We start from the raw sequence: 16,618 nt of genomic DNA, 5'->3' as shown, positions 1-16,618 counted from the left end.
CACTAGTCGGCGGTCTTGCTACTTAAGGCGCAGTGGCCTCGTCCGCCCCGCCTTAGCTCCAGCGCTAGAGAGAAACATGCATCGTTTCCGATCACAGCTCTTCACGGGGATTTCTGCAGCCACCAGCGCCCACTCTCATCCACGCCGCTTCTCGCCCCTGTTGTTATCCGAAGCCTCGCCTCTCAGCCGCCCGCCGCATAGACGCACAAGTAGAAAGTGCAGTTCCATCGGCTGATCCTCGCTAAGCTCCGAGTCTAGGCGGCACCGGGCGTCCCACGATGCCGAAGAACAAGAAGCGGAACACTGTCCACCGCGGTGGCGGTGCTGGCGGCGGCTCAGGGGCAGCGGCAGCGACGGCGGCGACAGCAAGTAAGGAGGTGTCCCCGGCGCCGGTATCCCGGTAGCCGGCGAGTCTGGCGAGCCTTTTTCCCTTGGGGCATGGTGGGAGTTGTAGTTCTTTCCCTCTCGATGTATGCGTCGGCAGGGCGCTGGGCCAGGCTAGCGAACTACAATTCCCGGCGTGCTCTGGTAGCCGCACCTCGCGCGATTTTGATCTGGCTTGCGAACCGAACTCTTGAGCTCTGGCGGTGGGGGCGGGGAGGGGGCGAATGGGTCCTCGGGCCGCAAAGTCGATTGGGGTCCGGGTGACGCGATCGTGGGCGGGAGGGGAACTGTCCTCAGAGTCAGAGAGCAGGGTCTGCTCTAGAGCTCTCCCTGACCGAAGATGGGACAGAACTCGGAGTTGCGACTGTGCTGTCATTGGTCGCTTCTGACCCTCCCCCCCTCCCCCAACGTGGAGTTCTCGGGAATGCTAAACGTTTGCCGGGTTTCGACGGGCTGTTCTGTCACGCGGCCTGGGCCTCGCGCGGTGTCAGGGTGACGCAGAGGTGCCCATGTGGCATCCCCTTCTGCTCCCCTCCTCGCCCCACGTGGCCCCCTGATCGAGTGCATGCTGTGGAGCGTGGGGGCCACTGTTCCAGACCAAGTTTTGCCCCCACCCCTAACTGGCACCTGTGGAAATCCCGAACCCCCGCTCCACGCTGACCAGTGAAGGCGACCTCCCCGGCCCCTGGGCAGAAACCACGTTCTCCTTTGTGCTATAGGTTCTCTGCTCTGAGCCCAGGATAGGAAGTGGTGGGGAGCTCAGGTTGCAAATAGCCAGAAGTTTGTGCCCTCATTGCAAAGTTGAAGCATTTCCACGATGGGTAGGTGCTTAACCCAATTCATCATTCTCCACTACTACTAATTACACAGTTAACACGAAAGGACTACTAAACTCATTTCATTTGATAATACTTCTGAGATTTTGAAGTTAAGTATTGGAGTATCCTCAGGCTATCACATCGGGAATAGTCACTGGGCATTTGTCAACACAGTTGCCACTCAGACCTTCTGAGGGATACACTGTTGTTCATCAGAAAGTGCACGCCAGTTTTCTTGTTACAGGTGATTGGAAACTGACATTTTACAAGCTTTGCTATAGGATTTCTAGCAGCAGGAAAACTTGTGGCCATGCACTAAGCTTTATGTGATTGATAATAGGAATAAACTCAGTTTTTTCCCTTTTTCTTTCTCTTGTTCTTTATGTTGGTTGGATGCTCTTGATGTTCCTGAAATTCATTCTTGACCTTCAAAATGTGAAATACATAGTTTGCTTTGGCATCTGGTTACTGTGTGTGAACTGGGGATTTCTTTACCTTCAGTTAACCTTTTGTTGATGAAATGCAGTAATAGCAAGCTAAAGCTATTTGAATATTGTAATGTTGCTAATGGCCTCCTTGGATCACAAACAGCCTGTACTCCCTGCTGAAGCTCCCTGCTGGTCGCCCTTCCTTCAGCTACTTACAGCAGTAACCTCAGGTGGCATTGGGAGCTGCCTTTTAATTTTCACCCTATTCCTGATTTTACCAGTATGGTAGCCGCTGCTGCCTTTTCTGTTGGTTTCAGCAGAAATGGTATATCTAACCACTGTATTTTAGCAAATATAAGAAATTGGAAAGTAATTTATTGATTAGCTTTTAAAACTATATGTGCTTTGAGTCTCTTTGAAGTTTACACTGGAACTTGCTAACTGTAATTTGGTTCCATGCAAATATACTTAACTACTTAACTCAATAAATAAATGAATAAATAATAGTTGAGTAGAAGAGATAGTAAATTGTCCAACACTTGTATTAAAAGCCACTTACCTTACCGGTCTTTTAAAAATGACATCTAGAAGAAATGGGATTCAGACAAGATCTTCACATGTACAACAAAAAGAACCACTTCTGTTACTCTGACGACTTTTCTATTTAAATTATTTTCTGAATTAGTGTTAGGGCTCTAGGAAGCTAATAAAATTGCTCTCTTATGCAGGTATGCATACTTGTAACAGTGCTTAATTTGAAGAAAAAATTTTTAGGAACAGCAAAACCTTGTTAGTAAGAAAGTCCTCTAAGAAATAAGGACTCTGGGTGTGGAGTTTCCCCTCTTCAATGGCACTTGGCATCACTTAGTGGGTGAGGGCGACTGAGACATGAGGCGTTCAGACAGGGTCTTTCTCTTAATTTCTTTTTTCAGTCTCTTTTCCCTTTAAGTCTTAGGAAATCATTGAAACTTAAAGGAGGGAGCCAAGTAAATCCTACATAGGAATATTCTTCTTGACAGCTTAGCAATAGACTGAATATGAAAAACAAAAACTTTAAATTGACTGATGAGTGATTGGTAGCACAGTAAAAGTCAGTTGGATGACAGCTGTTGCCATGACTTCAAGCCATGGGAACAAACACCGGGGCAGACGGGGAAACAGTGTGATGTTGTGGGTCTTTGTTTGTTTGTTCATTCTTGTCCTGAGCACCCTGCTGAAAAAGTTTGGGGACCTGCTTCCTTTTTATGCTTTGCTACTTTGATGGTGCAGTGTAGTCCCTGTAGACAGCAAACATGTTTGAAGGCTACTTCCTTTGTTAATATAAAAATCGCTTTCCTATTTTGATTTTTTTTAAAGGGCCACCCCCATTTTAAAATAACTCAACAGTAATGGACTTAAACTGACATGATTGAAAAAAAAAACTTACTGCAGTAAATGCCACAAATTTGTTGAGTATAGGGACATGGTGATATTTGACAGTCTTTGATTTTTTTTTTTTATCTTCACCCCAGGGATTTTTTTTCATTGCTTTTAACTAGTGATGTGAGAGAGAAGCACCGATTAGTTGCCTCCTGTATGCACCCAGACCAGGGATTGAACGCGCAATCTAAGCATGTGACCGGGAATCGAACCTGTAACCCTTTGGTTACAGATGATGTTCTAACTAACGGAGCCACACTGGCCAGGGCAGTCAGTGTTTTTACTGATAGGAAACTTGGGCTCAGAGGTAAATCAGGTGACTCCTGGTCACTTTTAGGTGGAACTTAGGACTTAGAAATTTTAACTCATTGCTCAATGTGTAATTTGTGTCTGGGGAATCCTGTTATTAATGAAATCCCTACAAAAAAAAACAGAGATGAGAAATGAGAGTGACTTAGAATATGGATTTATTAGTTCAGTTAATGAAGTTGACAGATTCTAGTTATAAACGGAGATCTCATTTTTCAGTAACAGCGCTGATATTTTTTTAAACCATTGCATATGTTAGAACCTTCCTTTTACAGGTAATTTGTCTAATGGGTTTTTTTGCTGCCAAATACCAGACCTTCCCTTTTAAGCCCTTTTTCTCCCCATTTGTGTGTAAAAACCTCTACCTCCGGCACCTCCTTCCAGTTCCCTTCACATGCGACATGCGACATGCGCAGCCTGAAGATGACCCCATGCGCCAGTTCCCGTTTCCAAAGCCCAGTCCTGTTGCTGGAAAGCATCTTGGTCTCGCGATGATCTGTGACATCAGACTTGGTTTCTGGGTCTGTTTCATTGCCTTCGTGAGTCGGAGTCGGGGTTTTTAAGTCGTTTTTTCATCCATAACACTGTTTTTTGTAAACTGGTGCTGCAGTTAGATGGTTGATGTATTTCTGAAGTTGATTGTATGTTGTAAATTGTTGCTGCTCTGAAGTACGTATTAGACAAATTGATTTTAATATCTCTAAAATAAGTACCTCATTTCTTCAATAGGTTTTGGGTGTCTGTGACTGGACTTCTCTTGAGTTGATGCTAAATTTCCCAGTTAAACATTTGCGTCTGTGGTGGCGACACCACTGACGTCCGCCTTTGCCTGTCTCCCTCCCAGGCCAGCACCGAAACGTGCAGCCATTTAGCGACGAGGACGCGTCCATCGAGACCATGAGCCACTGCAGTGGCTACAGCGACCCTTCCAGCTTTGCTGAGGATGGTATGACTTTTACATTTCGATCTGCAGCTTCCAGGCAGAGGGCGCTGTAGGGGATTCTTGTAGCCAGGGTGTATGGGACAGTTCCCTGTGCACCCTTTGTCTCCTGAACTGATGGCGGTTGGTGGGTTTCTGTTATTCCTCAGGACCAGAAGTCCTGGAGGAGGAAGGAAGTCAGGAGGACTTGGAGTACAAGCTGAAGGGACTCATCGACTTGACCCTGGATAAGAGGTGGGAAGTTGCGGAGACGCTCTGTGTCATCTGTGGATGTGTGCCACTCTCTGGGGTTACACTGTGGTGTTCTAAAAGCTGGATTTGTTCACTTTGGACATGGAGGTGTTTCTTGTGGATACAAAGGTGCCATAGAATGTAGATTAATGGATTCGGGTTAGTAATTTTTCCAACCTAATAGCACATAACTGTGTTTGATTATGTAGCAGAGATAGATTTGCTGAATTAAAAGTTAATCTTCAACTAGAAGGGACAGCTAAACTTCTCTTTAAGCTTCTTGTTCACTGACTGTGGTACGGACATGAAAAAATACCAAATTATTTCACTTCCTTGTAGCTCTAGAACTGACTTAAAACGCATGTAATTTAAAAGCCCAGAAGATGAAAACAAGAACTCTGTCTAGGCTTTTGTGGTGTTCAAACAGGTGTGCTTTTGCTGTAAACAGAGAAGGCGTTTGTGTAATGCAGGAGAGGCGTCTTGCACGTTGACACTGTAAGATACCGTGTAGTTTAAAGTTGTGGTTACTCAACTCTGTAAACAGAAAACTGCTGGGATGTAAAGCAGCTTAAAATCTTCTGTGTAATGAGGTGAATTATTATAGATGGAAATTGTATTACTGAAAAATGTTTAGAGCTTGATGACAGTTAGATTTATAAATCTATACACATAAAAAAATTGCGGGGAAGTAAGTTCAGCTTTTAGGAGGCCAGTGCCGTATCCATCAGGCCACCGGGGCTTCTGGAAATAAGCTAAGTTTTTGAAGTTGTTGACGGCACACTCCGACTGGGTCTTCTTTCGCTTTGTTTTACGTAGTGCGAAGACACGGCAGGCCGCGCTGGAAGGTCTCAGAAACGCACTGGCTTCAAAAATGCTTTATGAATTCCTTCTGGAGCGAAGGATGACTCTCACTGACAGCATCGAGCGCTGCCTGAGGAAAGGTAACTGGCCTGTGTTCGAGTCCCAGGCGCAGCACCAAGGCGGGGTGGGCTGCCTGCTTCTTGGTGTCGTTGTCTGCTGTGCCAGAGACCGGCTTGCCCTGTAGCTTTCCTGCTGCTGGGGACACGCCATGCTTGTAAGAACCCAAGGGCAGACTTGGGGGGGCTCTAATTTCATCGGAGTGGCAAACATCTGGAAACCAGGAAGGACTAGGGTGGTTGTCGTCCCTTCTTATACCTGAGCAGGTGATGGCCACTGTCACGTGTGTGATAAAGGTTTGAAAGCTTGTGTGCGATGTCAACAAAAAACATTACTCAAAAAGTTGTTTTCTTCATTTTTCTAAAATCGAAAAGGTATGATTTTTAGCTTATTTTCTCTTGTATCATACCTGTGGATGACATCATTTTTCAGGTTATCCCTTAGAATATTTGAACTCTAGAACTTTATAAATAGAGATTCTAGAATTATATTGTAATAATTGTAGAACTTTTCAGGATAAAGAAAGGCCTTAAAGATTAAGTTGAGCATTACCATACTTTCAATTTTAGAAACACCAAAATTCAAACAGTTTGGGGCTCGCACCTGAATAATTTTGCCAAGCGAGAACGTCCTGGAGTCCAGCCTGGTCTGTAGAACTCACTTAGTGCTGTAGTTTGGCGACTTTCAGCCTTTGTCATCCTCTGGCACTCGTAAACTGATGACTACAGTTCTGTGGCATGCCAAAAATGACCTTTTTTGCTGACCTGACAAAAAATCCATGTAATGTCGATTCATTCACACCGGACTGCTATTGTCGTGTTGGCTGCTGTCATTTGTGAATTGAACTGCCCAAGGGAGCAAAGGCCGGCGACTCTGACTCCGTAGTGTCAGGTAGTGAGTTAAATTCAGAACCGGCCCAAGTCCTTCAGTGTGTGCCATTCTCAAAAGCATTCATTCACATTTACTTTGACATCAATGCGTTTCTGTGGTTTTGAAGAGTGATTTAGTTTCATCTCTTCCTGGGGGGCTCCCTGAAGGTCGAGTTCACCCTGCGGCTGTGCACACCTGAAATGCTGGGGGGGTTGGGGGTGCATGCATCTGTGAGTGAGCACGATTTGGAAGGCCACAGCTGAGAAGCGCCGTAGTTTCTGCTCTGGTCCAGCCCTGCCCCGAGCTAGGTGTCCATCTCTGCTTTGCTGTGGAGGCAGTCTGCTTTGGCATCACTGGGTGGAGATCGCTTGGCCGAGAAGTGGCGGGTCTGGGATTCGAGCGAGGTCTTTAGTCACACTGGTCATGGCTCCCGTCACATCCTGGAGTGGGTTCTGTATGCGTATTGCGGGTTTCCTGTTCGGAAACAGAACAGACGTGGGGAACCACCTCGGCGCTCTGGTCCACTGCCGCGACTTCACGGCTGCTGCCGGCTTCTGTTCCAGGGAAGGGTGATGAGCAGCGTGCAGCGGCGGCCCTGGCGTCTGCACTCTGTGTCCAGCTTGGCCCCGGCATTGAGAGTGAAGAGGTTTTGAAGACGCTTGGACCGATCCTGAAGAAAATAATCTGCGACGGAACAGCCAGTGTGCAGGCCAGGCAGACTGTACGTCCCTGGCTGCTGAGTTCCCCGTGGGCTGGGCTAGGATGGGACTCGGGAGGCAGGAGTGTCAGGGATACTTGGGCAGCGAGAGGGATTAAGGATGCCCGGGGAGGGAAGGGACGAGGGAAATGATGAGAGCTCGCCCGTCCCAAATCCTGTCTTCAGGCAGGGATGCGCCGGTCAGAGCCGCATAAAGTCTGGCTAATGAAGTGCTTCTTTAGGTGAGAAGTTTGAGAGTAATTAGAGTATTTAAATTTTATGAGATTTCTGCTCCCGGTTGCTTATTTTTGGAAGCTGACTTTTTTTTGTATAGGTTTCCTTAATGGACTCTCTTAAAAGAAACGATTTTAAAAGCTTAAAAATCTATAGCAAACTTAATATTTTAAAGGTTTTCAACAGTAAGAGTGGTTTTCTTTACATCGAACATCCGAACTTCATGTCCACCTCTGAGTGGGAGTTAGAAACAGCCCGAGGGGCGGGCGGAGCAGGCAGAGGACTCGGGGTCTCCGGAGTCCTGCCGTGGGCCGGGGCAGAGACCCCGCGCCGCTTGCCTCTCCATCCCAGGGTCTCGCTCTCCCGTCAGGACCACACGCGGCCCCTGATTCGGTCACGCGGTTGACAGTGTCCCTCCTCACATTGAGAGAGAGCTTCAGGAAGGTGTGGGGTTGGGGAGAAGAGGGCAGACACTCACGTGCGCGTGTGTTCTCTGTTCTGTGCCCAGTGTGCCACTTGCTTCGGCGTGTGCTGCTTCATCGCCACCGATGACATCACAGTGAGTAGCAAGCCCGTGACCTCCGCTGCCCTCCAGTTTCTGCTGGCGGGTCACCTGACTCCCTCCTCTCCTGCACTAGGAGCTGTATGCCACCCTGGAGTGTTTGGAAAACATCTTCAGCAAGTCCTACCTCCAGGAGAAAGACGCCAACCTGGTTCGCAGCAGCCCGAACACTGGGCTGCACATCAGCTCGCTTCTGGCCTGGACGCTCCTGCTGACCATCTGCCCCATCAGCGAGGTGAAGAAAAAGCTAGAGATGTGTGTATTTTTTGAGTTTCCTGTTTTACGAAAGCATTCATGGTGTTGTCGTGCGTGCTCTCCCAGTAATGACTGACTGTTGCCCAGGCACTTCCGTAAACTGCCCGGCCTGCTGTCCTCCGAGGCCGTGGACCTGCGCATCGCCGCCGGGGAGTCGCTGGCACTGCTGTTCGAACTGGCCCGAGGGGTGGAGAGTGTAAGTGTCCGAGGACCCCAGGGGCTGCCCTTCGGTCACTGTTCTTGCTGCTGTGAAGGATGGGGCAGGAATGCGGAGCCCACCAGTTAGAAGCCCAGTGGTCGGTGGCCTGCTTCTTGGTGCCTGCAGCGGAGAACTGCTATCCTTTGTTGTCACAAGCCACCCGGGGCTGGGACAGCAGCACTGAAGTGAAGTTCGCTCCATGGAGTGGTCAGTGTCCCTAGAACTGAATGAAGTTCAGGGGCGCTCTGCTGTGCGGGGCGGGCTCTGCCTCTGGCTCATCTGCAGGGATTGTGGACGTGGGGCGTGTTCGAGTGCTCCGTGGTACATGGGAGACGAGCGGTGGTACATCGAATCAGCTCGGGTCCCGCTTCCCAGGGGTGTGGTCGCTGGGTTCACGTTTAAGCAGCACTGGGAAACACGTGGCCCAGGAGACGGGCCTGGGCCGCGCAGCTCCCTGCCCTGCCTGCCCCTGGCTCTGGGCACCGCCCTTGGCAGCCATGTTCCAGGCTTAGCACTGGGAGTCCAGTGTTGTAGGAACCCTGCGTCTCAGGCTGACGGGCCGTTTCGTCACCTGATGGTGGCCTCTGTTGGGAATCTTGGGTTACTTACTAGATGCTTTTTAATTTAAGGAGAAGGACTGTGTTTCCAGAATGAAACTTCTGTGATGAAATTATTTGACAGTAAATAATTTCAACGAGGATTTTAGCACACATTCTGGGTTGCCTTTGTCCTGCACTTCCCATCCTAGGCCTGTGTTAAAAAATGTTTGGGCTCCCCCTGGACGGGTGTCTCAGTTGGAGTGTCGCCCCGCACACCAGAAGGTTGTGGGTTTGATCCCTGGTCGGGATGTGTACGGGATCAACTGATACCTCTCTCCCCCTCCCTCTCCCTAAAAAAATCAATAAACATATTCTTGGGTGGGGATTAAAAGATGTTTAGGCTGTTAAACTTTGTATCTGGGAAGTGTCTATTCCTAGCACCCCAGTCTCCCCCCGCTGTCTTTGAAGGACAGCAGGTAGGGATGGAAAGCAGGTTGTTAATGCCACCAGCAACTAATGATTCTCCTGATGAGAGAAATTGGACTCCAGTGTGTACTGAGCTACTTAACGGCTCCCTGCCCTCAAAGCCCAGACCCCAGGTGCCCCCAAGTGTTTATATTGGGCCTAAGTCCTTGTCACAGACAAAGTTGAACTGGCTTTTGAAATAGAACGAAGAGTCTCATTTGCTGTTTTGGTGAAGGAAACGGGCTTTGTGGGAGGAGTGTGTGAGGGGTGTTCAGAAATGGAACCAGGTGCCCGTGGGTGCACAGGCGGGTGGGTTTACACACGGGCCCTTGTGGCGGCGAGCGTGCGGTGCGGAGGCTCCCAGAGCCTGCTGCTGACACGACCGGTCTGTGATCTTGTACCGCGGGCGCCAGCTGCGTGCTGAGTTGGCTGGTGCCGCTCTGGGCCAGCTTCCGTGCCTTCCCAGGTGCACTGCTCTCGTTGGCTCCAGGAGCGGCCGGGTGGCACCGGTAGCGCAGAGTCCAACGGCCTTCTCCTCACCAGGACTTCCTCTGTGACGACATGGACTCTCTGACTCAGATGCTCCGGTCCCTGGCCACAGACGGGAATAAACACCGGGCCAAAGTGGACAAGAGGAAGCAGCGCTCGGTGTTCAGAGACGTCCTACGGGCGGTGGAGGTGAGCCCCTCAGCCGGCCAGCGCTCGAGTGGGGTCGGGAGCTTCAGCCTGGACTGCACAGTTGACTGAACTTCACTTTTTACCAAAATAATTTTCTCATTTTTCATCCCAAGCGGCTTTTAATAGCAGAAATGAACGCTTCTGTGTTTTTTTTCAACATAAGACATTTTAATTCTGATGTGTAAAAGTGCTCTTTTATTAGGTTTGACAAGTCAAAAAATTTCCTAGTGATGGAAGTGCATTTCACTTGGGGCACCTGGCCATCCTTTAAGCAACAGTGGTTAGCACGCACCTACTTAGTGTGGTGTTTTTTTGTGAAGAGTAAATTACTGCCTACACCTTGCTACCTGCAGGTGCTGAAAACTAAAATACCAAAATCCAGCTTTTTAAGATTGCTTAAAATTGCTATCTGACGCTGGAATCCCTTCTGTAGTCCTCCAGCCTGCTACAGTTGGCCTGGCCAGTACTTGGATTTGGAAATCACGAGGGGTTGCAGTGCGTGATGCCTGTGTGCCGGGGGATAAAGGCAGCCTTACAGGGGACCACAGGCTTTGACTAAGTGTGTGTGTTCAGGTACAGATATTCCCTGAATTTGAAGGGCAGTTCTCGTTAATAAATACCTCACCAGAGAGTCAGTCATCCAACCTGACATGCTAATGAGTTGAGGATGGGCATTAAAACCCAGATGCTCAGCCCCGCCCAGAGTGGCAGGGGTGGGGGGAGGAGCCGGTTGGAGTTGGGGCAAGGCCAGGAGGGAGGTGCAGGGTCTTGCTCTGGCCGGAAGGGGAAGAGTGGATGCCTGGACTGGTTTGTTTCGAGGCCAGAGACAGTTTATGGGAGAAGCAACCAATGGGGAAAGGAGCGTTTGAAATGCGGGGAAGACGGGGCATCCGTGGTGTTCAGTGAAAGGGCAGCGGTTGGCTTTGAATCGGGTCTGATTTCGGAGTGGGGTGCCGAGGATGCAGATGGGTTCGGATGGTTCTGCACTGGTGTCTCTGGAATAAGGGCATCCTGCTGGTTGGTTGGTTTGTCTCTGTGCTGCTGTAGCAGGCCCAGGACTGAGGGCTCCTCACAGACTGGCCCCATCCCATCCGACCACCCGTGTCTCGGGCAGGGGACAGCCCGGCCCCCGGGAGGCCCGTCTGTGGAGTCTCAAGTGCATGTCCTTTCTGCTCCGCTGTGTGTGGTGTCTGCTGAGGGGGAGGGCGCTGGTCCTGCCCCACGAGTGCCACCTCCTGTTTTGTCCGCTCTCCCTGCGGCAAGGCCATGGGCTCTGCTCTGCCTGCCTCCCCCTCCGTGTCCACCACTCCTCCAGGAGGGGGCAGCCCAGGGTCTGACCCATTCTGCCGACTTCCCCATCCTTATAGGAAACCCTGTGCTGTGTGCCTGTTCGGTGGCCCTCGCCACTGCACCTGGGACCCTCCTGGTGTGATTGGACCACGTCTGGCACCTTAAGCTTGGGCGTCACCTCCCGCTTTCTCAGTTAACCTGCACTCAGGCTCCATCCCCTCTGGGCGGGTCTGTCCGCTGACCCCCTTGACCTTTCCTCCTTTTCTAGCCCATCAGTTCTGCCCCTGGCTGCTGGAGCATCTCTCTGTCCTGTCCTGTCCTGGGACCTCCTCTCCCCCATTCCCCTCCCCCTCAATTCTAGGCCCGTGTAGACTCTTGACCTTTACTTTCAGTTGGTGGGGTGCTGTTGAGATTTAAGAACTCAAGACGTGGTTTTGCCCTTAATGTGTATCCGACCCGGGTGCTGCCTCCGGGTCTGCTGCACCTGGAGAAACCTTCCACCCCGAGTTGGGCACCGCGCAGTTCTGCTGCGTCTCCACAACTTGCTGGGGGTAGACCATCCTGTTCACTTATCTCAACACGTATTATACGTCTTTTTAGAAACTGTGTTTATGGAGCATCTCCTTAGCCTTTTATTTCCTCTCACAATTTTGGTTTTTCTGTTGGCTAGGAACAGGATTTTCCAACAGAAACCGTTAAATTTGGCCCTGAGCGCATGTACATCGACTGCTGGGTGAAGAAGCACACCTACGACATGTTTAAGGAGGTTCTGGGCTCCGGCCTGCAGTACCACCTGCAGGTGAGCGCCGCCCGCCTGCCCACCACTGGGGGAGGCGGCATTCTGGGGGTAGCTCACAGATTGGCGTTGAAGTTAGTGGAATGTACAGAATGCTTTCAGCAGGATACAGGATAGCAAATTTACTTCTGAAGGTGGAATTAAGTAGAACTGAAACCAGCCCCTTGTGTCTGCATTGTGTCTGTGTGTGGAAATGGCTGCCAGCTCCCTCGGGTTCAGGGCACCGGCGCACAGCGGTCCCCTGATGAGAAACAGAGAACAGGGACCCAAATCCATACTCACACGCTCCTCATAACTCTGTCCTCGGGTTTCAGCGTGTGCGGGGGTGGGGCGGGGGCTGGTGTTTCATGCTGAGCCTCACTGCCTTCTTCTTTCCCCAAAGTCCAATGAATTCCTTCGCAATGTGTTTGAACTCGGACCCCCAGTGATGCTCGATGCGGCAGCGCTTAAAACGATGAAGATCTCTCGTTTCGAAAGGGTGGGTTTTATTCTTTGTTCTTAACAGACCTAAAGGCCCCAGTGCAGAGCACACCCAGAGCGGGTTCCGCTGTGTCTGGGGCATGCGTGAGTTCTTCAGGACTCGGACCCAGAACCGTGTACTGAAAGTGCAGGCAGTGCACTGCGTGGGGGTGGGGGTTGAGTGCAGGCTTTTTGCTCATATCCTGTTATCCTAACAGGAATTACATTTATTTTTAATTGGTATTAAAATAGAACCTCATGTTTTGTTTTTTATTTTACTTATTTTTAGAGAGGGGGAGGGGAGGGAGAGAAACATCAGTGTGTGGTTGCCTCTTGCCTGCCCCCCACCGGGGTCCTGGCCTGCAATCCAGGCATATTCCCTGACTAAGAATTGAACCAGCGACCCTTTGGTTCACAGGCCAGCAGTCAATCCACTGAGCCATACCAGCGAGGGCTTTTTTGGGGGGGGGTTTTTTGTCTGTTTGTTTTTTGACATGGTTGGACTTTTTTTTTTCCTGCATCAGTTTATGATGTGACTTTTCCTAGATCAGAATCAGTGTTGGTATACTTTTTTCCCACTGGAATTTTCTTAATATAAATAACCACTAATTTCCATTAACACATGTATGTATTAATTTCTCCCTCGTTCTTTTTATATGTGTGTTTTATAAGCATGTAAAGTATTTCTAGGGTTGAATTAGTTCATTTCTCTGCTTTGCAGTTTATATTTTTCTTTTAGAAAATTTTGTAAGACTGTCTTAAGCCTCTGTGAGTCACGGTCACGTCTCCCTTCCCTTCCTTTCAGCATTTACATAATTCCGCAGCCTTCAAAGCTCGGACCAAAGCTCGAAGCAAATGTCGTGATAAGAGGGCAGATGTCGGAGAGTTCTTCTAGATTTTCAGCATTCGAAGACTACTTTCTAATTTCCAGTTTCTTTTCTTTTGTAATTTCTAATGTATTTAAACTCTAGACGGTTTTTATCTTGGGTTGACATGGATAGCTTTTGTAGCAGGGGTTATATCACTTATAATTTAATGTATAATAGTGCAAATGATGAGTTCTAATGGTCTCTGTGAGTATCAGTAAACCATGAACAAAGTGTAATGTTTTCTATTTATGAAGAGAGCAACAATATGGTATTTCATGATAAGAAAACTATTAGCCAAGATGAAATATACTGTGGTTGTCAGATATATTGATTTAATGATACAGATATTACAACGTATTTAATTTAGGGTCTTAGACCAGTGAGACAGATACAATTTTGGGAGCTATTTCTTCTGGAAAAGCTGCTGTGGTTTTAGTTGGGTCACTTGGATCGACGAAGGGGATTCTGCCGTAAGACCTTGCAGCCGTGCCTCCGGCCACCCCGGGGGAGCCCGAGCACCGGCCAGGAAGGGCGCGAACCCCGACCTCTGAGGGCCGTAACACTAGTTCATCTGTTGTGAGACCTGTGCTCTTTGTTTGAAATAAAGATCTTTTCACACTAAAGCTGTTTCTTTTCTAACAGAAGACGCATTCATGGGTTTGAGATGCAGAGTCAAAATTGACAAAGTTGGGGGAGGGGGACAAAACTGTATATTCGGGAAGGTGGAGACAGATGGAAAAAAAAATGTAGCAGTATGTCATCAGGATTCTGGCTGCTGACTTTTAAGACATATGCTGCTTGGTTGCCCCACAAGGTGGTTCTTCACTTTTTGAAACGTCAGCCGCGAGCGTCCAGCCCGTAGCTTAGGGTGGCTATGAAAGCAGCACAGCATGAAATTTTCATTTATTAAAAACCTTTTTTAACTCGCTCGTCAGTTTTCGTTAGTGTTTGTATGTTGAATGTGTGGCCCAGAGACACTACATGGTTGGGCACGAGCATTTTGACCACGTGTTAGGATTTTTTAAACTCATTTGAAGTGACATTGCCCTGGCCACATCTGGAGTGCAGAGTTCACAGGCGTGCTGCTTGGGTATCGGGGCAGGAAGCAGTGACCAGATGCCTGTGGTGTGGAGGAGTGGATGCCCGAGAAGTCCCGGAGCCACCGAAGGTGTTTCCCAAATGAGCGTCCCTCTGTGGCCACTGACTTCTGCAGGGTGCGATGTCCCCTGCCCTGCAGAAGCGCACTGGGGGGGCCGGGGGGCCTCTGGACTAGCTGCCGCTGGGGGCAAGTCCACTGCTATACGGCAGCCTGGAGAACGGACTTGGAGTCCAGAGCTCAAGTTCACCTGTTGTCACTCGCAGTAGGCTGGAGCCATGGGAAAGAGACTGCAAGTAGTGTCTTTTTTTCTAAGTTTTCAATTTCATATGTGCATATTTTTCAATAAAAAGGAGTTTTTACTGAAGTGTGTGCACAAAGGTTACTCGTGCCTTGGGCGGAAGGATGGGAGCTCCCTGTCCCCTCTGCCCATCCTGGAGGCCGGTCAGCCCCTGGTGTCCCAGCCCTGGTTTCGGGTTCCTAAGGGGTATTTTTAGACCTGGCAGAGTCCTGTTCAGTAGGCGAAGGTGTTCCTTCCCTTTGGTTAAATCAGCATCATAGCGACCGTACTTCTGCGTTCACTCCTGAACTGGGTAGGTTACTGTGTTCACGCTTCCATTCTCAAAAACATTCTGCCCCGGAGTTCACTTGGTTTTATACATGGGTCACCGACTCTTCCCAAGTACGGCTGCAAAACCTTCCGGGCCATTTTCCACGTGGTCAGCCCAGCAGAGCCCGTCTCAGCGTAGGCCGATCTCATGCGAGTGTGCAGCTGTGCATTGAGACCCCTTCGGGGCTGGTTCTCCTCTAGGGCCGGGTTCCATGATTCCTAGACCCGTGTGGTAGAATTACATGACTTCCTTGTTAAAGAGAAACGTGTCCCAGTGAGTTCTGGGAGCAGGAGCACGGGAAGGCAGATGTTCTGAGATGACATGCCTGAGAGGCGGTTTGGCTTGGGATGTGAAATCCTAGGTAGAAAATCCGGAATTGGAAGGTGTTGTTCTGCTCCTGTGTTCAAAGTGTGACGTCTGATGCAATTTTACTGCATTGAAATTGTTTCACTTCTGCTTTGTTTCCCTGTTTCCTTCTGCACTTAGAGTTGTTCTAAAATGGCATGACACTGTGCTTTGCGCTCTAGCAAGCTGGAAAGTGTCTTTCAGTTTCTGACTGTAGATGCCACTCCCTCGTCCCTTTTGTTTGTTCTGGAAACTCCATGAGACGCTACAGCTGCTGGATAGAGCCCCTGGCCTTATTTATTTTTTTCCTTTGTGGGAGATTTCTGTGCATAGTCGTTCAGTCTTCCTGTTGCATTTTATTTCGGGCTAACCCGAACTTGCCTGCCTGCACTTCACTGCTGCCTGGACTCTGCAAGGTCCTCAGTCCCCTGGCTCGCCAAGGGGTCACCCACAGTCCCCCGAGGCAGGTGCCCGCCCCCCACTGCCTCCTTCCCACCATGGACACGGCAGGAGTCTCCGCCATGTTTCTTCCTGTGCTCATTCTTGTATCTTCCTCGTTTTTATTCCTATTCTGCCCGCTTACCAGGTTTGAGGAGGAAGAAGACATGAATGTGATCATGTGCAAATAATGTCCTTTTTATTCCTGAAATTGGTGGGTAGTTGCTAGGCCCGGTTACTGGGGATTCAACTTCAATGTATAAAAATCCTTGAGGGTTTTTGTTTTTTGAGTTTTCAAACATTTTTTATTATACCAGTAAAGAGTCACATTCTGCTTAAAAATCCCAGGGCATTTGTCAGAGATAAGCAAGGAGGGACAAAGAGAGATGAAGGAAGACACCAGCTTTCTCAAAAGTGGTAAATGACACATGGTGGACCAGTTCATTCCTTGAGTCTTGCTGGTTTGAAGGAATTTACAACGGCCCCTGCCACAGATGTCCTTTGTTTTGAGCCTCAAGTGTTAGTTTGGGGGGCAGTCTGCATCCGGGACCAGTGCCTTTGACGGCGTTTATGGAATTCCCGGGGAGTTGAATCAACTTGCAGTGAGGGTAGTAGCTGAAAGGGAAAGCAAGGAACCCTCGAAGATGTCCCCAGATTAACCTGTTCACGTCAGAACCCCTGTTTTCTTCTGTGACCCGAAACACTTTTTGATGTGGCCTTTCGGGTCTGTGACTGCTCAGACGAGGTGGCCTCTCTTGCTTCTGCTCC

General features: G+C 49.3%; 1 protein-coding gene across 1 annotated transcript; it reads left to right on the top strand.

Annotated features, from left to right (window-relative positions):
- The first annotated feature begins 278 nt into the window (after window positions 1-278).
- On the top strand, window positions 279-13,983 carry IFRD1 (interferon related developmental regulator 1). The gene is made up of 12 exons (XM_037156024.2): window positions 279-369; window positions 4,203-4,304; window positions 4,448-4,532; window positions 5,346-5,470; window positions 6,881-7,038; window positions 7,757-7,807; window positions 7,887-8,065; window positions 8,153-8,261; window positions 9,812-9,946; window positions 11,907-12,035; window positions 12,415-12,510; window positions 13,297-13,983. The coding sequence occupies exons 1-12, from the start codon at window positions 279-281 to the stop codon at window positions 13,384-13,386; spliced, it is 1,350 nt and encodes a 449-aa protein (XP_037011919.2). The 3' UTR covers window positions 13,387-13,983.
- The last annotated feature ends 2,635 nt before the right edge of the window (window positions 13,984-16,618 follow it).

The sequence above is a fragment of the Artibeus jamaicensis genome, unplaced genomic scaffold (assembly GCF_021234435.1).
Source record: "Artibeus jamaicensis isolate MK-2021 breed Jamaican fruit bat unplaced genomic scaffold, CSHL_Jam_final contig_1016, whole genome shotgun sequence".
NCBI lineage: Eukaryota > Metazoa > Chordata > Mammalia > Chiroptera > Phyllostomidae > Artibeus > Artibeus jamaicensis.
Note: the sequence above shows the minus strand (reverse complement) of the source record. Positions and strands in the feature narration are given on the sequence as shown.